Source organism: Prosopis cineraria, unplaced genomic scaffold (assembly GCF_029017545.1).
Source record: "Prosopis cineraria cultivar Desert tree isolate PC_DT_omini unplaced genomic scaffold, ASM2901754v1 PC1, whole genome shotgun sequence".
NCBI lineage: Eukaryota > Viridiplantae > Streptophyta > Magnoliopsida > Fabales > Fabaceae > Prosopis > Prosopis cineraria.
In genome coordinates this window covers 17132153-17154788 of record NW_026555332.1, presented here as the reverse complement: position 1 = coordinate 17154788, position 22636 = coordinate 17132153, and the positions used below count along the sequence as shown (strand labels likewise).

Sequence of the window (22636 nt, the reverse complement as noted above, 5' to 3'; positions counted from 1 at the left end):
AATAGGCTTGTTTTGGAAATTGATTAAGTTGTTTATTTTAGTTATTGGTCTATGGTTTGCACTTGTTGGGAGTATAAGGATGAAAAATGTGATTTTAGCCTCACAGCATGTGGGAGGTAAAAATTTATCTGAGATGTTGTATTGTGCAAGCTTAAGAATTATAAAATATTTTTATATTGAATTTATTAATATAAAATGGGTTGGGTAGCTGTAACCTAATTATGGTTATAAATGTGTATTAATTGTACAAAATTGTTGTGTTATTTGAAAAGAGGTTTAATCTTTTTTACCATAGTAGTTAATTTAAAAGGTGAAGTATTTTATAAGGCTATGTTTTATCATTTCTTACCATGGTAGTGTTTTAAATTACAGAATTGTTTAAAAAAAAAAGGATAAGTTGACTTTTGTTTACCATGGTAGACACTTTTCTACCATGGTTGAGTTAAATTATTTTGAAAAAAAAAATTTAGGGTGTTACAATAATATCTTTCTTGTCAACTTTTCATAAGTTGTGCTTTTTGTTATTGTTCTTGTTCATTCACTCCCCTTCCACATAATGCATACTTTCTTAGTCATCACTTAGAAAATGTTCCCTTTTGTGGAAAAAAAAACATAATATATGTTTTCCAAAAGAACTTGCCATCTTATAAATCAACTTACACCACACACAATATATTGACAACTACCCATAGTATAATGACAACACACACACATAAACTATTGACAACACATAATGTTATTTCATAATAGATATTTTTCAACAAATCAATCTTGCACCAGATGCTTAGACATCATCTATAAAATGTCCCCATATATGAAAAAACATAATATAATATATGTTTTTTAAAAGAACTTGCCATCTTACAAATGAACTTACATAACACAGTGTATGAACAACAATTACCCATAATACAATGACAATACAAGCAGACACTATTAATAACATATAATGTTATTTCATAACATAGATTTTTCAACAAATTAATCTTGCATCATATGCTTGGGCATCATTTATAAAATGTCTCCTATATAAAAAAAAAACATAATATATGTTTTTTCAAAAGAACCTGCCATCTTATAAGTCAACCTATACAACACAATGTATTGACAACTACTAATAACATAATAACAACATAAAAATACACTATTGACAACATATAGTGTTATTTTATATTAGAGATTTTTTAACAAATCAATTTTGCATTGGATTCTTCTATACCTATTAGCTATGCAAAATAAATGAACACCCATGAAGTCATTATTTTACCCTAAACAATAATGAAATCATTAATGCACAAGAGTCATTTACCAATTCAGCAATCACCTTTTCTCTTGATAAAATCCTATAGTCGCAAACGATAGGCTCCCAACTCACTTAGATGAAGACAAAGGCAGTAATCATGAGCATGAGGAAGTGAAAATTACCCTATCTTAATCAATAATCATGGATATTGAGCAATCATAAATATGCGACAATCTTCTAAATTGATTGTTGATCATGGATTGTGAGATGTGTGCGATAAATTTCCTTCTAATTTTAGAGGACAAATTGATAATTATATTTTTAAACTTATTCACTCTCTAGTCCTTTGAAACCTGACAACTATTTAGTAATTTTGTGGGATTTTGAGTATTTTGAATGCTTATTTGGGACCTCAGTGATTTTTCCTAAATTTTATACTTCTTTTTAACTTCCCAATTCTCCTGTACAACTCAACCTCAATCATTCTCCAATCTAAAACAGCCCGTTAAAATCTGCAATTAACATCTACAACCCAAAACAGTCCAAATTCTTAATATTCTACACTGAGTTTTACCTTAAATATATACTTTGTGAATTTCAACCTACATCAACAAACTAAACTGATTAATCTTTAATATAATTTCCAATTTCCAATAAACATATTCATAAAACACGATTTTCTCAATTAAATTGTAGCTTTACTTCATCAAATCAACCAGGCAAATTTAAATCATAAAAACTCTTACACCACCATCATTAACTCCATTAAAAGCAATAGGGTTAAAGTGCCAATTTGCCCCAAACCTTTTTTTTTTTTTTAAAGAGTAATGGACACTCTAAAGTCAAAGGTAATGTAATATTGCCCTTCGTGTATTAAAAAATGGTGCATGACTGCCCTTCAAGGGTGGCGTAATACTGCCCTTCATGTACTAAAAAATGTAGGCTTCTTACAAACTAAAGCAAAAGTACAATAATAATAAGTTATTAGACTAGGTTTCTTCCCACAGGAGGCTTCTTCAAAACATATTAATTCATCACTGAGGTGTACTACTCACAGAAATTCATGACAAAATTTGAATACTTCATATGAAGCATTCTTAAGATGCATTTTTCTTCAGCTTGGCGAGCTCTTGCCTCACAGCACCTGCCCTCTGCACATATTAGAGAGAATCTTGAGATACGTGTATCTTGGACTGTCTCAGCAAGCTAACAATTATTTGATATGATCCGCGAGGTTTCAAAATTGTGCTTCAGAATTGCAAAATTGTCTGCGCAAGTATATTAAAACTAACCTTGATCTTCGCCAACATTAACTTGAACCTGTCAAAATCAGTGAGTGAGGCTCTTCTCTTTTGGACAATCAGTTTCCTACCCCACGAGCTATTCTCCCACTTCTTTTTAACATCTACTAAGAGATACACAAAATAGAGTATCATGAGGAATTCCTTTCCATTATTGTGTAACAAGGATTTCTTCAAGATTATCTGTAACCACCAGCAGCCTCCATGGCTTGGAGGAGATCCCTCTTCTTAGGGACCCTCTTGATATCAATCTTAATGTCAGTTAGTGAGAGTCTCTTGAAGTTCATTTGAGATCTCACCACATCAGGGGCATCTACAAGAGCCTGCCAACATATAATAGACAAACCAAATATGGTTGTCATGTATTTTGAGTACTTACATTATGAAACATTGACAATAATGATACCAGCCAGTATAACGAGAACAAGAAAGTGGGTTCGACAATCATACACAATCATATATAGAATTTGACCAGCAGAACCACCCCGACCCTAAAACTAGCATGACAAATTATTTTAGCAAATTATGCACACGCTAAGACCAAACATTTTCTGGCACAAATGGTAACTAAAAGGCCAAATTGTAAATAACTATTTAAATACAACGACGGAATGTTATTCACATGGTCACTCCATGAACTTTGGATAAAAGGTACATCAGGATGAAGAAGAATGGAGGGGAAGAATATGGGAAGAATATGACAATGTTATTTACTTTGAATTTAAATAAACTTTTTCTTCACCCTTCAATCACACCCCACAATCAAAATATTTTTAAGGAAAAAAATCAAATATAAATTTAAATTAAAAAAAAATCTCAAAATAAAGATTTGACTTTTCCTTATCGCCTCCTCCATTATCCTCAATTTAAACATACGCTAAGAGACCTTATCACATATAGTCAAACCGAGCCCGCCTTATTTGAATGATATAACTAAGAAATTGAGAACTCAGCAAAATTCAGCTAGATATCATTCGCTAAATTATTAGCAAAACTGTCTACACTACGAAGCCAGAAATTTGTTTAAATATGTAAGAACATTACACCCATTATGACACTATTTGGGGAATATTCAAATTATTATGAGCTGACCCAAATTAGGATTATATCATGTTGATATTTTAATTGATATCTCAGCAAATGGGGCATTTATCCTCACATCAATGGTGGCTTTGAAATTCTGAGTTTTAGGCTTCGAAAAGGGTATGGTTGTGTAGAGGGCGAAGAGACAAATCTAACAAGGTTAGGATCGTGTTAAACGGAGGTTGGATAAGAGAGATATGGATAGAAAACATCAGCAGACTAGTGAGTCCACCGCCGGACCTAAGCCTAGAGGTTGAAGGAGACTCAAGGCTTCTCAAAACGACATGTCATATTGAGACACACCTCCGAAGTGCTACTTTCACTCAACCCGACCGATTCCTGTCCAAGTTGACGGGGTCAGTGGTCAACTGTTGACTGGTCAACATCGACAGACCCCAAAAAAAAAAAAAATCTTTCCTTCTAATTAATTAATTAACAAGCCAAAAAAGTTTTGTTAATTATTTTATATTTATTTTTTTCCTCTCTTTTTCATTTGAGAGCGTGTGAGGTCTATACATAGGCCTAATGGTCAATGTAAACATATGGTTGAACTCATAACAAAAGCAATCCAACAGTGAGCCCCAAGGGCAACCCATGTATGTCACGCGCCATCACAGTTCGGGGGATTTATCCCTATTTTATTAGTTTTTAATGAATTTTTTTTAATCCAAAATCTTTTGGGAGCATGTGAGGGCATATAAGAGGCCCCTTTTAGGAACGTTTTTGACCTAAAATTTTCAAAATTCATAATCTTCAAAATGATATATTACTTGTTTTTTATATAAGTCTCATGTGTTTCTTCTTTTTGGTTATTGATCATCTTTTCATTGTTTTTTCTTCGCAAAAAATTAATAAAGACTTTATTAACTAATCAAAAATATATCATATTCTCCAGAATCTCTTTCATACTCACCTTTATCTTATAACTTTGAGGAGAAAGATCTAAAGGAGGGTCCGTTCATTGACATTATAAATAGTTCTCATAAAGAAGCAGAGACTTCATCTAAAAGGGAAGCAAAGGCTCCACCCCTTATAAAAGCAGAGGCTTCAGGTTCAAAGCAAGTAGAGACTTCTTTGAAAATATATTCTAAAGGAGGAGAAAGATCTAAAGGAGGAGAATCTCTTTCATACTCACCTTTATCTTATAGCTTTGAGGAGAAAGATCTAAAGGAGGGTCCATTCATTGACATTATAAATAGTTCTCATAAAGAAGCAAAGACTTCATCTAAAAGGGAAGCAAAGGCTCCACCCCTTGTAAAAGCAGAGGCTTCAGGTTCAAAGCAAGTAGAGACTTCTTTGAAAATATATTCTAAGAGTAGAATTGAAGGAAATAGGCTTAAATTTAGTCAGGGATCTTATAAGGTTCAACATGTGTCAAATGATCAAGAAGTTGATCAACTTCTGACACTCATTCTGACTAGAAGAATTGCAAAAGGATATGTAGACAAAACTAGGCATGTTGATCGCCTAAAGGGAATGTCAAAGACTCTAATATTGATCATCAACATGCCTTGTTTTGTTTGCATATCTTTCTCCAATTCCTCTAGCCAGAATAGGCGTCAAAGGTTGATCAACTTCTTGATCATCTAACACATGTCGGACCTCATAAGACCCCTGATTAGATTAAAGCCACTTTCCTTCAATTCTACTTTCAAAATGTATATTCAAAGAAGTCTCTACTTGTTTTGAAGCCGAAACCTCTACTTCCTTAGAATGAAAAGCCTTTGCTTTTATAAGAGATGAAGCCTCTGCTTCTACAAAAAGTGGAGCCTCTACTTTCTTTTTAGATGAAACCTTATTTCTTTAAAGGAACTATTCATAATGTCAATAAAGGAATCCTCCTCTAGATCTTCCTTCTTAAAAGTATAAGACAAAGGTGAGCACGATGAAGATTTCAGAGACGTTATTGATTAATTAATAAAGTTCTTATTAATATTTTGCAAAGAAAAAATAGTGAAAAAAAAAAGTCAATAAAAAATTGAAACACGAGACTTGCATAAAAAACAAGCAATTTACAGATCATTTTATTCACCCTCACGTGCTCCCAGAAGATTTTGAATTAAAAAAAAATCATGCAAAATACAAAAAAAAAAAAAGGGGGATTAATCCCATGCATCGCTGTTAGAGCCAAAAAATGCCGTAAGCAGCTCACTGTTATATTCCTCTTATCTTTACAAGTCCAACTATATGTTTATATTGACTATCCGGTCTACATACAGACCTCACGCGCCTCTCAAATGAAAAAGAGAGGAAAAAAAAAACATATATAATAATTATTAATTAATTAACTAACTAAATAATTAATTAAAAGGAAAAGAAAAAAAATTCTAGTCCGTTGACCAATCAACAGTCCTGGTCAATGGTTAACTGCTAACGGGGTCAACACTAACCCGATTAGCTTGGACCGGATTGGATCAGGTAAAATGCAGCACTTTCGAGGTGTCTCAAAACAACATTGAGTCTCCAGCTCTGATCTAGCGACGGAATGGTCATTTTTTACCCATATCTCCTTCATCCAACCTTCATTTAACATGATTCTAATCTCATTGGATTCGTCTCTTCGCCCTCTACACAACCATACCCATTTCAAAGCCTAAAACTTAGTATTTTAAAGACCCAAATTTGTGTAAAAAAGCTCCTCTACATGTTCTTAAACAGCTTCACAAGAGGCAGTTCGGACTCTTCTGAAAGGTCATTTAGGTTCGAATGATCATGTAAATAAAGGATTTAAACCCAGAAACAAACCACAGCATGCATAGGCTCAGATCTGAAAGAATCAAAATTTTTTAAAGAATGGGAGAAGAAGAAAATGGTGGTTTTGCATGAATAACACATGTATGTGTATATATATATATATATAACCCATTCCATATATATAAAAGGCAGTGGAAGAATGAAAAAAAAAAACAAAAAAACAAAATTGCAAAAGCATAGCCACGACCATATGGAGAACCAGAGTCGAGAAAAAAAAAATGAAGAAACAAAAAAAGAGCATTCAGCCAGATGCAATATTACAAGCTTGTACAAATTTTCACTTCATCGAAGTCATAAAAATGACCAAACTCTGATGCCACTGAAGGATTCAACGATACAGATAAATGAATCCAAAAGAAAAGGAGTCGGGGTTAGAATCTTATCGGAGTTGGATGTTGCAGAGTCTTTCCAACCACGCACACAAAAATAGACTACTAGAGCCTAACTGAAATGCACAGCAGGTACACCGAAAGAGAGAGAGATTTCGAGAATGAGAATGGCCCTTTTAGTTTTCACCTCAAGCCTCTATTTATAGGCTCAAGGATCGCTCACCAGAAAAGGAAGTCCTAATCAGACAATAATCTGATTGGGATCATCACCATTAATCTGAGGACAAATGCTCCATTAGCTGAGATATCAACCAAGATATTCACATAATATAACCCTGATTTGGGTCAGCTCATAATGACCTGAATATTCCCCAATTATTGTTACAATGGGCGTAATATTCCTACAAAATAAGGGGTAAAAAATCTCCAAAGAGTAATTACGTAGAAAGCTAAACACATTTTGGATGGCACTAACCAGGAAATATATTTCAAATCAATGCTTCCATATTTAAATCAACAAAAAGCAGGCAATCCAAGAATATTGCAATAGATTAAAACTCAGAAAAAAGAATTGGAAAAACACATACTCTGTTCTGGTCGATGACATCAACAATGACCACTAGCTTCACATAATCTTTGCCGTAGTTGATCAGAGCAACCCTCCCGATCTCGACGTACCTTTTGAAAGGCTGTACAAAAGAGGAAGATAAGTTCAAAGATAAAGCGAAACATGAAGAGAGAGAAGGGGAAGAGGTACATCAGTATGAAGACACAGAGCTTAGTACCATGTTTCGCTACTATGCGCTGACTCTGAGACTGAGAATGCGAGCTACGCAGATTGGGAGAGGGAGCCGGAATAAGGGTGAGCAAAACCAAACCGAAAATCGAATCGAATTGAATCGAATTTTATTTATTTGATTCGGTCTATTTGATTTTTCGGTTCGATTCAGTTTTTTTATTTTAAATATTTCGGTTGATCGGTTCGATTCGGTTGGTAAAATTTAAAATCGAATAGACTAAACCGACCGAATTATATATAATTTATTAATTTATAAATTATATTTAATTTATAAATTATTTTATTTTATTTTTATTTTTTATTTTAATAAAGAATAAAAATAATAACATCACTTGAGACCCTATTTCGATTAGTCACTTTTATCAGTAGGTGTTGTGACTGAATTATGGGGCCATTATTTAATCATCAGTGTTTATTTGTGGTTGTTTATTTAATTATCCATGCCTTTATAGTATTTGAACTTTATGTCATATAGATGTAATTAGAATGGGCTCATATTAAAAAAACAGAATAGAAAAAAAGGCTCAATTTTGTCTTGTTATTTGTTTTAATATTTAAAAAATGAGCCCAATTTCAATAGCCCAATATGAAACCAAAAAACTGAATTAACCTACCGAACTGAATTATTAAATTTCGGTTCGATCCTTATTCGGTTCAATTGGTTTGTTCAGTTTGATTCAGTTTTTGTTTTCAGTGTTGTTCAATTGATCGGTTCTGCATATTTTGAGATCGAACCGAACCGAATCAATCGATGCTCACCCCTAAGTTGGAGTGCAGCTTCTAGGTTTGTAAATTACAAAGGCTCCACCTCCAGACCCATTGTTTTTTTTTTTTTTGGAAAATTATAGAGGTCCAACATTGGGGTTGTAATTCCTAAAATGTCCCATGAAAATTGAAATGCATGAGTAACCCCAAGTCTTATGGTTCCATGATTCAGAGTTTGGTTTGGATTCGGCTTTGGATTTTTTTTAATAATTTATATATGTAGATATATATATATATATATATAATAATAATAATAGGATAGTTAATATATATACAATGGTGAAGTTAAGATCTTGGATCAAAGGGGGCAAAGTTAGGATTTTAGTACAAGAAAAACATTGTTGTCTTTTCAAAATTCATTAAATTTTTTTTTCTTTGTTTTTGTTTCTTAATTCAACTTTCAATTACAAAATTGCAAGTGTAGTGAGTTAGCAAAATGCATTCAATGATTTTACTCTTGGTTCTTGAATTTTTATTCTTTATTGCCTTTTTTTCTAACTAGTATTTTTAGGACGAGGATGATGTGGGTCTAGTTTAATCAAATTAGTTTTTTCTATTTTTTGAAAGATTAATAAATAATATTGGTATATAGTTATGATAAAATTATGGGTTAAGATTCACTAGGCTTAGTTAAAAAATTGAATTTCAAATTTGGGCTAAATGTAACATTAAATTGGATTCAAAATTTAAAATATTAAAATAAGGGATGCAAAATATAAAAAAAAGAGGGAGCAACTTGTAAAATATGAAAACATGTATCCTCCTATATGTAATTTTTTTCCAAGTGAGCCCTCCTCAATAGCAAGAGGCTATATATATATACATATAAAATTTAAATCTTTAATATTCAAATCCAGTCAGTTAAAAATATTGTTAGGATATTTTGAATTGATTTTTTAAATATTTATTTATATAAACTAGAAAAGATATTAAGATTGAATATTTATTTTATTTAATTATTTTAATTTTTTTTGTTATGAAATTTTTTTTGAAATAGAATTTAATTATTTTTAATCTTGATTTTAATTGAATTATCAATTTATTTTTTTATTTTATAAAAGTAGAATTAGCTTCAATGTGTTTCCTACTATTCATTGCTTTGAGGTGTCTTTTTCGCAATTTTATGCTTGGGAAATCAGGTTTGGATGTTGATTTGGGGTAGTTTTGGATAGAATTTCAATTTTATGTGCAAATATAGAATTTCAAATGTTTTTTGTAGAAAAGTCTTTGACATTTTGGTTTAAAGAATTCTAAATTTTCCCTAATCTACTTCACGTTCTATATATTTAAAGAATTCTAAATTTTCCCTAATCTACTTCACATTCTACATATTTACAACATGTGTTTGTACTATTTGTTATACTATACTTGCACATAATTAATATTATTAACTATTAACAATAACTAAACATCCTCAAACATCCCCACTAAATATAGAACAGTAAGAAAAAGTAATTTTATAATTCACCAAAAAAAAGGAAAAATTTTTTTTATTAATGGTTATTTTTTCATGAAAGATTTTCCTACAAAAATTTATTATAAATTATGGATGCCACCTATTTAATAAAATTGCAAAGATGCATGTACATTTGTAGTTGATGCAAATAAAACGATAGGATATCGAATAAGCAACTAATAAAAAAAAAAAAGAAGGAAAACAACAATTCCTCATGTTGCGAAGTAAAGTGAACATTGTCAAGGTTAATACACAAATCAAAATTATAAAATTAGTGAAACCTAAGAATGGATAAGTAAGAATTCAAGGATAGGACTCTGGCTACAGGCTATCAACTCCTGCCAACCATGGTCAACCGCCACCAACAATATCCAGTGTAAAACAATAAAGATGAACTTTGGTCACCTTTCGGCATAATTCCAAAATTTCTTGGATCTAGAAAGATGCCGGGTAGCTTCCACAAGTTTTATGTTTAGGTGTGTTGTAGCTAGTATAAGTTGTTTACATGAACTTTAACTTTAAAAAAAAAAAATAAATAACATATTTAATTAAATTTCTTTATTAACTTTGTCGGGGAAGAAAATTAAAAGTCGCTCACACACACTGTAATTCTAACATTTAGATACATAATTAAAGGCATTAACAAAATTGGATGTTAATCTGAATTTAAATGATCTCAAGCAGCTTTCTTTTGACAACTAGTTTTAAGTAATTTTATTTATTTAATGAGTAATATGATGCACGTCAACAATCCATCAAAAGTCATGCTTGGATAAGCATCGCCATTCCAAAAACGTGAAATTCATAAAAGTTTCTTCATGACATCTTCAATTTTCTCAGCAGCTCCATACATATTTTTCAGTTTAACTTCATCCAGCAGCAAACGGCAAGTTCTGTGTCTAGGAACTAAGCCATGATTAATCATCTCCTCAAATATTGAGTAAGCCCACTCACATTGATCTGCTCTACAAAGTCCATGAATTATGAGTGTGTATGTTGAAATATCAAGACAAAGACGATGTTTATTGACCATATAATCCAGTATATCATTCAAACAACTGTCTATAACTCCAGCTTTAAAGCATGATTTGATCAATGGATGGTAAGACTGAGTATCAGGCTTACAAAGGCCAGAATCTTGCATCTCCTTGAGTAGTTCAAAGGCCTTACTTTGCTCTGCATGATCACAAAACATGGAAATCATTGTATTATATGTGCATGTATTTGGGGTAAGACTAGCATTTTGCATCTCCACTTTGAATACATAAATAGCATCATGTACTCTGCCTGCTCTGCCCAGTGTATAAATCAAGGAATTGTAGAAAAGTGTATCAGGCTTACATCCAACAGACTTCATCCTCTCAGCCATTTGCAAAGCTTCCTCAAAATTTTCTGCCTTTGCCAGCGCAAATATGATGCCTGTGAAAGTGATCACATTTGGAGAGCAATCTTGAGCTTGCATTTCATCAAGGAGCTCATAAACCCTATTAAAATTCTGCTCTCGACAATAACACTGGATGATGGTTGTGTAGCTTATAACACTAGGACGAAAACCATGTCCTTTCATCTCTAGGATTGTCCAATGTGCTTCATCTACACGCCTAACTTTGCACCATCCATGAATGAAAATGTTGAATGTGTAAGCATTTGGTGAAATGTGCTGCTTCAGATTCAGGAAGACGGCACGAGCTTGCTCCACTTTGTTCTCTTTGCAGAGGGTATCAAATAACAAGTTCAAGGACTCTATGTTTTTATCCAACCCAAGAGTTTCTATTTCATCAAATATCCTGACAGCATCTTTCCATTGCCCTCCACCTGCAAACCTTCTCATTACCTTAGCTATAGTATTGAGAGTGATGAGGCTTCTCTGACTCATTTCTTCTAAGAGAGCTCTTACCTTACCCCATTGCTTCATTTTACCTAATATATCAACCATCATATCATATGTTTCAGGTGAGTGTCTAAAGCCTGAATGCAAACTAGCCCATTTGAAAATTCCAAATGCGGACTTCCAATTATCCTTAAATCGATGAAGTAACCCCTCAATTAGATTGTGAGACACATTTATAGCATCACATGCTCGGTCATTGACAAGAGACTGAAAAATTTCATCCTCACTACTACCTTTACTAGCTTTAGAAATGAGAATATCCAAATCAAACAATCCTGTATGGCCTTGACATTGTTCTCTATGCTGAAAGTTTCTAGTTGCTACAAGGCGTGAAGAAGTTGATGGAGAACATAAATTTCTTAGTGTAAGAGATTGACAACACATACAAGAGAGAGGACGAGCACAAGCTGCCTGCATGTCGATGCCTTTTTAGAAATCTCCAAACATCCAATTCCACAGTAGAAGACCAAAAAGTAATAATACTCTGCCCAACAAAATGAGCAAACAAAGGATTAACTTCAAGTCATATGAAACTTCTAAATGAAAACTAAGACCTTATGTAACAAACAATGTACAACCGAAAACCAACAAAGAGATACGATCCTCACCATTTATATAACCTTATGTACAACAACCACAAGTGTGAAATAGTCTAACTTCCCTAGCCCTTTGGCAGTTTCAAGATCTTTTAGCGCATATTCTGAAAATCGAAACCCAATTTCTGAGCCAGCACTTACACAATCATTAAACAAGGAAAATAAACAAGAACCAAAGCCTAGAAAAGTGAATCTAAAGCACGCATCAACACATTCAACTTGCTTCTTTTTTGCTTTTTTGTGGTAAGAATATATTATGCCATTTGGTGCCATTGAGGGAAGCCCATGTGACCATGTCCTTCCTCAATTTCCTTACCCTGAACACTATGAATCAAAAGGAATGTGATGGAAACTTCAAAACTCTAATTTTATTTATATGTAATTGGACTACCTGCCACTTACTCTCCTATATCAGGTAAAAAGTAAAGGAATACCCAGATGACTATGGAGTAAAAGGACAAGAAAAGAAAGAAATTGACCCTACAGTCTCTTTAAGAGGTCACGTGCTCTGCACAAACTTTCAAATTCTTCCTCAACTTCCTAGGCACCTTCACCACAATAAGGCACAAACTTCTCCTTCTCTCCCTCCTTCTCTCCATGCACCCATCTCAAATACCAGTGTCAAATACTTATGATACCAAAATGTAACACGCTAATATTTTATCATAGTTGATAATCTTTGACTAAATCAGATTTAGTGAAAAACTTCATGAAATTCACTATTTGTATAAAATTAGCAAAAGAAATAATAATAAACTATATAAAAAAAATTAGTAAACAATGAATATATAATCAAAATCATTTTAATAGAAACCTTTCCATGGAATATGATTTTATGGATATGCCATTATAACTGATGGGTTTGTAAAATTGGGAAATATAGTTTTCCTCAGTGATGGAAGGCAATCAGGACAGTGACAACATGCCAAAGCAAAACACATATTAAAGCAAACCACTTCAGGAAATCAACCATCAGTCAACTAATGAGGTTGTGAGGTCAAGCACTCAGCCAGTCCAACAAATAATGCAATGAACATCCCTTCAGGCCATCTTTAGGAGAAGGTGGCAACGAAACCTAATCAACTCAAATCAAACATTGATCAACAGATCAAAGCAAACTTTTAGTTGAAAAAAGAACAAAAGAAAAGACGTGTGCACAAGCACAAGTTGATGGAACCTTAAAAACTTATATATTCAAATAGTACCAGAACAACCAGTTGCAACCTCTTCAATGCAAAAAATAAGAGGAAAAAGGGATAATTATAGCCAACTAGTGCCAGTTACAGTAGTTTAAGCAGGAAAAAAAAAGAAAAACATTGCAGAATAGAGTAAACTTCACTGATGTTTGAGAGGTCAAGGGCTCTTCCAAGCATAGTATGGAAATTCAGGTCAATCTGCCCTATTGAACCAACAAACCATTAAAACCAGTGACTTGACAAGTTTACTATAGTTTTGATTATTAACTCTTGAACCAATGCTTAACCAATTCAATTACTGGTCCAATTTTGAGCATCTTGATCCCAAGTCACCACAATTCCATTGGATGCCTAACACTGGGGTACTCGACCCCAGAAAACTGCCACTCATTGCCCTCAACAGGGTTATTAGGCTGTGGGTTAGCTCTAGCCTTTTAAATCAGGCTGACTTCTCCATTCTAGGTTTTAGACTTCTCACTAGGCCTCCTCCTCTTATAAACTTGGCCAATGAACTCAGTATTGGACCCATCAAAAGCAAAGGTATGAGAATCAAGGTTCCATATTAAGCATATCCCATCAAAACAAAACGAATGAACCCAGTATCCAACTTAAGTAGAAGTGGATACTTCTTCTAAGGCGCCACTTCTTTGATCTCTTTTACCTTTGCCATGCCACTCAGCCTCTCAATATCACCTCTTCTCTTCTATCCATCTTTTTCTCTCCATCTCACTTTCTTCCCACTTGTTTTCACTTTATCAACCTCACCTTCTCAACTCCCCATTCTCTCAACTGCTCCCCCTTCTCCATCTCATTCCTTTATTCTGGCTCATTCTCTCTCTCTCTCTCTATTGTTTGATTTCTCTCTCACAAGGAAGACAAGTTTTTGAAGAAATCGGCTGAGCAATTGATAATGCAGCTTCAGATTTTTTATTTAGAGTATGCACAGATACATATAGGAAACTAAGGCTAGGGAAATAACCAGATATGACCAAATCTGTTGAGAGAGTCATACATGATCAGATCTGAAATACAAACTAAAGAAGATCAAAACTAATTAATTCTAAGATCTGATCCTAACTTTGAAATGTGAATAAAAATAAAGATACAACTAAATGCAATTAAATGAGAGCAGATCCCATTCAGATATGGGCTTGGGCCATCGGCATCCTCCAACACTTCCCCTCAAGCTGGAGAATAGATATCCATCAGTCGTAGCTTGCTTGTTAAGTCTTCAAACTAAGCCTTGGATAGAGCTTCAGTGTGCACATCAGCAGATTTTCATTGTCTCCTAAATTTGATGTTTTGATATTTTTCAACTTTGCCTCTCAAATTTACAATATTGACTTGTTGAATTTGCAACTCATTTTCCCATTTTTAATAGGGAAACAAATCTTAATGATTAAATTTGAAAAAAATAGTCATTATTTGAAAACTTCCAAGATTGTGCAACTTTGTCCCCAAATTTGTAATTTTGTCTTGTTGAGTGAACTTAAAATTCAGTGAAAAGGTCCTATGAAGATCTTGAGTGGCAACCTTGACAATCAATATTGCAAACATCCAGTCCAATATGATTAAACAATATATGTGGAAATTGGTCATCATTTCATCAAATAAAAGGCACATTATAGTGTCCTTGAACTATCATATACCTTGACTGACACTCTAGCTAGTTGTTGAAGTGTTAATGAAGTTTCCGACCTCTATATTGATCAGCTATACTGTTCTCTCATTATTCATTAGGTGCGTACATACTACGAGTCCTAGACTAAATAAAATAATAAAAGGAATAAAAATCCGATAAATAAAGTGAATAAATGACCTAAAAAGGGGAATATATGTTAAACAAGCCCATCTAGACACAATTCATCAAATCTTAGATTTTGAATCGCTTTAGTGAGTACATCTGCTGTACATTGTTTGGAAAACATGTGAATCAACTCTACTTGATCGAACTCAATCTTTTCTTTAATGAAATGACGATCTATCATCACATGTTTAGTTCTATCATGATAAACAAGGTTCTTTACAATCTTAATAGTAGACATATCACGGAACAACTTCAGTTGCCCTTCAGACTTTAATTTCAGTCCCTTAAACAGTCTATCCAGCCCTAGGCCTTCACAAATACCTAATGCTAGTGCCCATAATTCTGATTCAATATTGCTACAAGATAACCAGTGGTAGAGCAACTATCCTCTTAAGAGCCTTAACAATCTGCATAAGAGTAAAATTGTATTCCCCTTTCAGTGGATTTTCTAAAGTACAAACATTTACCCGGTGCAAATTTCAAGTATCTAAGTATATTTTAAACTGCCGCTAAGTGTTGTTCATGCAGGTTATTCATGTGTTGGCTTACCACAGGAATACAATATCAGGTCCGGCATGGGAAAGATAGATTAGTTTGCCCACTTTGATATCTTTCTTTTTTAACGGGACTTCCAGGTTTTTCAAATTGTTGGATGGCATCTTCCAATATTCAGATATTTATTTCAGTTTTATTCAAAATATTCAAGTCCTATTTACTTTTTATATTTTTCTATTATATAACTAATTATACGGGATTAGAATAGATTAGATTTATTAGATTGTTTTATCTTATCTTAGTCAATCTGTTTGATCATTTTAGGGTTTCCAGAACTAGGATATATAGTTCTGTGTTGTACTCTTCAATTTATGGAATAAATGTTATGAAACCTACATGGTACCAGAGCAATAACAGAGGGATACCTAGTTACTGAACCTATTTCTATCGATTGATGATAAGCTTCTTTAATGTTCTCAAGGTAGCTTACTCTAAATTCCCGTTGTATGTCTTGCCTAAGGCCATTAACGTGATATTTATCCAAGAAGGTTAGGACAAATTATTCCTAATGAAGAGGTCACCATATCGAGACACATTCATTTGCAGGGTTAGATAGCAATAAGAATGAGCCAATTGAAGTTTTAGAGGCTAGGACTTGGAATTGGCCAAATAGAAGGAGAGAATGCAGATGAGAAGCCATGGCTCCGATTCATACTGTTCTCTCATTATTCATTAGGTTAAATAGAGAAATACTTAGGCAACATGCCTGCCCGGCATAGCCCGGTATCTGGGAGAATCCAATCTAGGTTTAATCTTGTAAAATCATAACAGAAGGTAGCGCCTAAGTCCTGGACTGAATAAAATAATAAAAGGAATTAAAAAAAGATAAATTGCATAAATGACCCAAAACCCCTGCTTTGTTCAGCAACTTTCAACAGTTAACGAAGACTCTATTCATGAATCATGACAAAATTAAGAAGTTGGATGCAAGCAAGGGATAATTAAAATATACTCCCCAACTTGAGAACTTTTGATAATTAGCATTCTTAGTGAAACATTTATGTCACATCCCTAGCCTATTTCCAATGCCTCGCCAATGGCCAGTTTCACATTTTAGGTCTGTCTAATATCTCCATTCTGTTTTGTATTTATTTTTTGCCCTCTTAATGAGTTAATTCAGTCACAAGTATACAGTACTATCTCCTTTTTGGGATCCCTTATTCAGCACCTTAAGCTGCATCCTACAAATTTTGCCCATGTTTTGCGCGCATTCAAGAGACTTTGTGACTAAAAATCTATTATTCGAAATTCCTATAAGTTCAATTTTAGATATGAATAGTGAGTATCAAGATTAAAAAAAAAAAGGAAATATATTTAAATAAAAGTAGAAAAGGATAAATAAGTAATGAAATAACATATCTTCATCTTGGAGCAGATAAAATCCCCATCCTTGCATCTCTTGAAAATATAAATCACTAAGAACAAATCAAGACTCCTCAACGTGCAGGAAGAGTAAAGTAATTTTTTCAGAAAATAATAAAAACCTACGTCAATTTCAACCTCAAATATTATGAGCAATATTACCTGAAACGGCAAAACAGTTTCCTGCTGATTGAGCATTCCATAAATCATATGCAGATTTACATCATTTTAGCAATGCGCTAATTGAGCCATCTGATGATAGGTATCTGCAATTAAAAGGGAACTTTTATCACTACCAGGATATTTTTCATTAAATAGATAGTCAGCATTCAATAAAATACAAGTAAAATCTGTCATTACTTGAAATGGACAAGAACCAAAAAAAGGAGGAATTGCAGAATGCCAACATCTAAGCTTACTGATCAGGTTTTGCTAGTTGATGATTAACAGCCTTCTGTTGCAATTCTAGTCATCATGTTGATAACAAAGATTCATATTGTGAATTTTGCTTGCCTAAGCATGCAACAAGTAACTCGAATTTGTAGTTGAAAAAATAACTATTACCTATGATGCAGGCTGAGGCAACTGAATAGTCATCAGAACCAGCCTAATATAAATTAGCAAGCTCCGAGATAAAATAGGTATCTGCAATTACAGAGGGGATTTTTCATCTCTACCAAAATCTATTTACACATTAAGTCAACATCCAATAAAATACAATTAAAATTTGCAATGGACAACATAAAGACATGGCAAAATGCCAACATCTGAATAAACTTACTAATTAGGCTTTGCTAGTTGTTGATTAACAACCTTGCTGTTGTAACTCTAGACATCATGTTGATAACAAAGATTCACGTTATGAATTTTTGCTTAGCCTACTGCCTACCTATGCTTCCTATGATTTAGCATGCAACATGAAACTTAAATGTGTAATTGAAAGAATAACTATTACCTATGAATATGATGTAAACTGAGACAGCTGAATAGCTAGGCTAAATATCAATTAGCAAACTCCCAGATAAAATATATCTCCAAATTCCTGACATTCCCATCAAGCATCATCGTTGATCAATGAATAGCAATACTTTGCAATGTTAGCTTTAATAAAATCATCTGGCATGATACCATGCATCAGCATATCCTTACATAACATCACTGCTTGTCCTAATTTCCCAACCTTGCAGTAACCATAAATCAGAATACTATAGGCAATGATGTCTGGTACTAAACACCTATCTTTAGCGCAATGAAAGGCAAGTAAAGCTTCTTCCAGTAGTCCTCTTTTGCAAAGGCCATCAATGAGGATGCTGTAACTAATGATGTTTGGAGAAAGGTTTCGAAGGATCTCCTCATGAAGCTCAAAAGCATCATTCATGCTTTCGGACTTAAAGTAGCCATCCATTAAGGAGCTATATGTTACCACATTAGGCATGGGACCATCTTTCAACATATTCTCAAACATCAGAATTGCATCTTCCGTCCGACCTTCTTTGCATAAGGCATCAATCAGTATTGTATAAGTGATGGCATTGGGCTTATGTTGCCCTAACAACAACCTTCTGAAAAGTTTAGTTCCCTCATCCAATCTCTTTGAAGAGCAATACCCACAAATCATTGTATTATAGGTTACTATATCAGGTTCTGGCCCCCTTTCATTTAGATTACTAAACAGTATATCAGCAGCTTGTAGACTGTTTTCCTTGAGAAAACCATTTAGAAGAGCATTATATACAGAAATGTCAGGAATCAACCCATTCATTAGCATTATCTGAAAAATTTGCAATCCTCTAGATGTGATTTGTTTCTTGCAAAAACCATCAATAAGGATGCAATATGTCACAACATCTAGTAGCAAGCCCCTCTTCAATGATTGGAAGAAAAGAATCAATGCTTCATTTAATCTCCCTAATCCAAAAAGTCCTCTAATAAGCACAGTGTGAGTTATCACATCAGGGCATATATTATATGTGCCCATCAGGCTGTACACCTTCATTGCATCTCTCAATCTACCTATTCTACACCAACCATCCATTAATGCGTTAAATGTATAATTGTTGGGTTGCAATCCCTTACTCACTGCATGGAACAAGAGCTGAAGTGCATCATTTATCATACCATTATTGCAAAGACCATTTATTAATGTGCTGTATACAATGATATCTGGTTCATAACCCTCCACTACCATAGTCTTGTAAATAGACCAGCCATCTCTAAATCTCCCTGATTTAAGGAATCCATCAATCAAAGTAGTATAAGTTAGAACTGAAGGCTCAAAACCTTGCTTCAAGATTTGACAAAATACTCCACAAGCATCTGAAATTTTCTCACTTTGACACAGCCCCCTAATAAGAATGCTGTAAACAATAACATTTGGCTGAATACCCTCTTTTATCATTATTCTATAGAACTCAGTAACTTTTATGAAATCTCCAGTTCTCACATATGCATCCATAATGGAGCTGAATATCACAACATCCAACTTACTGCCTCTATTTAAGGCCACCAAGAAAAGCTCATGTCCTTCCTTCAACTTCCCTGCCCGGAACAGACCATGAATGAGAATACTGTTTATTATCAAGTCAGGATCTATACCCTTCTCTGTCATCAGCTTGTAAAGCTTGAAAGCTTCTTCGAATTTCATCTCCTTACAATAAGCATTAACCAGCAAACTAAATGTCACTACATTTGGCTTTGGACCAATAACTAACATAAGATGAAAAAGCTTAATGGCAACGTCAAGCTGATTCTCCCTGCAAAGGCATTTCAAGATCCTATTGCAAGGAACAACATTGCACAAGAAGCCTCGATCAATCACTTTTTGATGGAAACTGAGAGCTATTTCTACTTCCTTTTGAAAAAATTCATCAATAACAAACTGATACAGATAACAAGGTTGAACCTTCAATAATTTGCATATTTCTTCAAAGCTAACAAGAATCCCTTCAATATAATTTGAATTAATCAAAGATCTCAAAAATATCATTAATGATGAAAGTGGTACTGTCATTCCTGATCTCCATGTATAGTTTAATAGCTCTATTGATTGGTCAAGCATCCCATTTCGACATAGACTTTCCATTACGATGCCATAGACAGGACCAAATTTTGAACCATGAAACCAAAACTCACCATGAATCCAGTCAAAACAGTTGAAATTCTTATATTGTTGGACCATTTGGTCACAAACCTGTCTAGCAGACCCAAACATTTTATGCTGAAGCAAGATGTGAAGGAGACCATATAGAGCCTTTGGAGAATGATGCCAACCCAGAAGTTTCTCAGACCACTCAAAGAACAAAAGGGCAGAATTGGGTTTTGATTGAAGGTTAACTAGGATGGGTTGAACATGGCAGGGTTTTAATTTAGAAACTACAGCAGGACTTAAAAGCTTGAGATTTTCTTGCTGAAAGGCCGTTGTGATGTGATGTATCAGGGTTTTAAATGAAGCAGAGGATAGAGAGTTATGAACACTAGTATTAGGAAAGGCAAATAAACCAAACTTAAGTATCTTTGAGTATGATGAAGGAAGCATCCTTCTAAATAAAAAAGCAACCTCATGCTTGATAAAGGCTGCTAAAACTCTGGTTTAGAAGTTATGTAAGCACTTAAGCTCATAAAGGGAGACATGGCCAGGAAGTTGGTGCACTAAGAAATGAAAACAAATGTTCCCTTCCAACTTCAAAAATTTTGAAAATCTTACTCTGATTTTCAATTACAATCTTAAAAAGACAACTCGCTGAGCACAATCATAGACTGCAATTTTCTCCTAATGTACATGCTGCACTTTCTATCACATGAATTGAAGCAGAGAATGACAGCTCCACCTGTTTAGGAACATGATTAAGTCAAAACTATCAACCAATTTTACTTTCTAATGTTTTTTATTTCAAATATAAGCATAAATCATATCAACATTTGCTACATGGGAATCAAGAAGGGGAGAAGCAGTTAGGAAATTAGGATAATGGAAAAGTTACGGTATTTGAAAGTTGAAACACACCTCTATCGTATAATTAGGGGAGTAGGGATTTGAAATAAGTAATAATGAATTTGGAGGAGAGCTGATTTTACATGATTTTCTAGGCTTTTACCATGCATTAAATGGTATCAAAGCCAACAAGTAGATTCTTTGGAGGAGAGCTGAAGCATCAAAAGCAGCTCAACTATGAGTTTCAATAGAAGTTTAGAGAATTGGCACAAGAGATGAGGGAATTCTGCACACGCTTGGCAAGGAGTGTTGCAGTCTCCGTGGCACACTGAACAAAAATCAATGGAAGGAGGACCCTCCATTTCAATCATAACTGCCAAATTGCAACAATGCAGTTGTGGCAAAAAGAAATAGCGACAATGCAGTCGTCCTAGGACGCATTAACACACAAATTCCTATTACCTCAACACCAACAAAAGGGCAAACCTATTGAGATATCTATAAGCAACATTGACCTGCACATAAAATGCAGATAGCCTAGATTAACTTTAAAACTCCATGAATTTTATAATAAGGAGAATTACTAAATTGGTCCCAAAATTTGTTAGAGTTTTCAATGTGGTTGCATAGTTTAAAATTTACTGGAGCACCCATCATTGCTTCTCTATGTAAAACTTCCAAGGGCAACATTTTCCAGAAACTATGGTGCAAACCAGAAACTATAAACGGAGAGTGGAGTTTCGAACCTGAAGGACAAGCACCAATGAAGGAGAACAGCGACTAGAGCTTCGAACAAGAAGGACGAGCACGAACGAGGGAGAACGGCGACTGGAGCTATGAAAGATCGAAGGGGAACGGCGAAGGAGGAATCACCGAACAGCAGTTGAAGGAGAACGGCGGGTCTGGAATTTCGAAGGGAACGACGAGTCTGGACTCTGGAGTTTCGAAGGGGAAGCGACTTAAGAGAAGTTCGATTGAAGGAGATGAAAGCGAGAAAGCGGAATACGCTGTCCTCACGCTGCGAATTGAAATTCTGGGACAGAAGAAGGAAATGGAACTAATAATCCGAGCACAAAAGAGTAACTACATGACGAAAATTATAATATATAAGGGAAAACAAAATTATTCATTTCTATAATTTTATTGAGTTTGCTTTTAATTCCTCATGTTTTTTTTTTCAATCTCTATAATTTCAAAAAAATTGAATGACTTTTATCATTTAGATTTGTATATTTTTAGTGTCTTTAGCGTAACATCAAGATTGAAAACATGGAAAAAAACTACAAAAGGTAAAAATAAAATCTAATAAAATTATAGACATAACCTTTTCCTATATCTACTCAATACAGCTCCATACTAATCACAATAATTGGTAATCAAAAATTTTATTTAAAAAACTTGGGCCCAAAACTCATTTTACAAATCATTAAAATCACAATACATCATGGAATTACACAGCGGAAGCAAATCACATGCATTCATATAAACTATTACATGCTTTAAAACTACAAAATCAGGTTGGAATATGGGTCATGCATTGCGGCATATAGCACATGCATCGTGGCATG

At 34.0% G+C, this 22636-nt stretch overlaps 2 protein-coding genes across 10 annotated transcripts; both read right to left on the bottom strand.

Annotated features, from left to right (window-relative positions):
* Positions 1–2092: 2092 nt before the first annotated feature.
* Positions 2093–7584, bottom strand: LOC129303742 (probable 60S ribosomal protein L14). Its single transcript, XM_054943251.1, has 5 exons — positions 7496–7584; positions 7298–7399; positions 2738–2867; positions 2536–2648; positions 2093–2394 (listed from the first exon to the last, which is right to left on the bottom strand). The coding sequence occupies exons 1-5, from the start codon at positions 7496–7498 to the stop codon at positions 2341–2343; spliced, it is 402 nt and encodes a 133-aa protein (XP_054799226.1). The 5' UTR covers positions 7499–7584; the 3' UTR covers positions 2093–2340.
* A 2705-nt stretch (positions 7585–10289) lies between these two features.
* Positions 10290–22120, bottom strand: LOC129311491 (pentatricopeptide repeat-containing protein At3g04130, mitochondrial). 9 transcript variants are annotated; one of them, XR_008593297.1, is made up of 7 exons: positions 21815–22120; positions 18093–20964; positions 17702–17782; positions 17300–17403; positions 12230–12321; positions 12008–12105; positions 11525–11650 (listed from the first exon to the last, which is right to left on the bottom strand). XR_008593297.1 is itself a non-coding variant. In XM_054953836.1 (5 exons), exon 5 carries the CDS (start codon positions 12036–12038, stop codon positions 10533–10535), a length of 1506 nt encoding a protein of 501 aa, XP_054809811.1. In that variant the 5' UTR covers positions 12039–12105; positions 12230–12321; positions 17300–17403; positions 17702–17782; positions 21815–22120; the 3' UTR covers positions 10291–10532. The 9 variants fall into 9 exon arrangements, 5 of the variants coding, with proteins under 5 accessions (XP_054809815.1, XP_054809837.1, XP_054809811.1 ...); XR_008593298.1 differs by lacking the exon at positions 12230–12321; XR_008593302.1 differs by lacking the exon at positions 17702–17782.
* Positions 22121–22636: the final 516 nt, after the last annotated feature.

Bases quoted from the DNA above. Each gene is read 5' to 3' on its own strand.
- LOC129311491 (XM_054953840.1), bottom strand. From the start codon at position 12,038: ATGCAGGCAGCTTGTGCTCGTCCTCTCTCTTGTATGTGTTGTCAATCT.
- LOC129303742 (XM_054943251.1), bottom strand. The intron at 2,868-7,297 runs GTATGTGTTTTT...ATATGTTGGCAG, and splicing joins ATGTCATCGACCAGAACAGA to GCTCTTGTAGATGCCCCTGA. The intron at 2,649-2,737 runs GTGGTTACAGAT...ATCTCTTAGTAG, and splicing joins CCAAGCCATGGAGGCTGCTG to ATGTTAAAAAGAAGTGGGAG.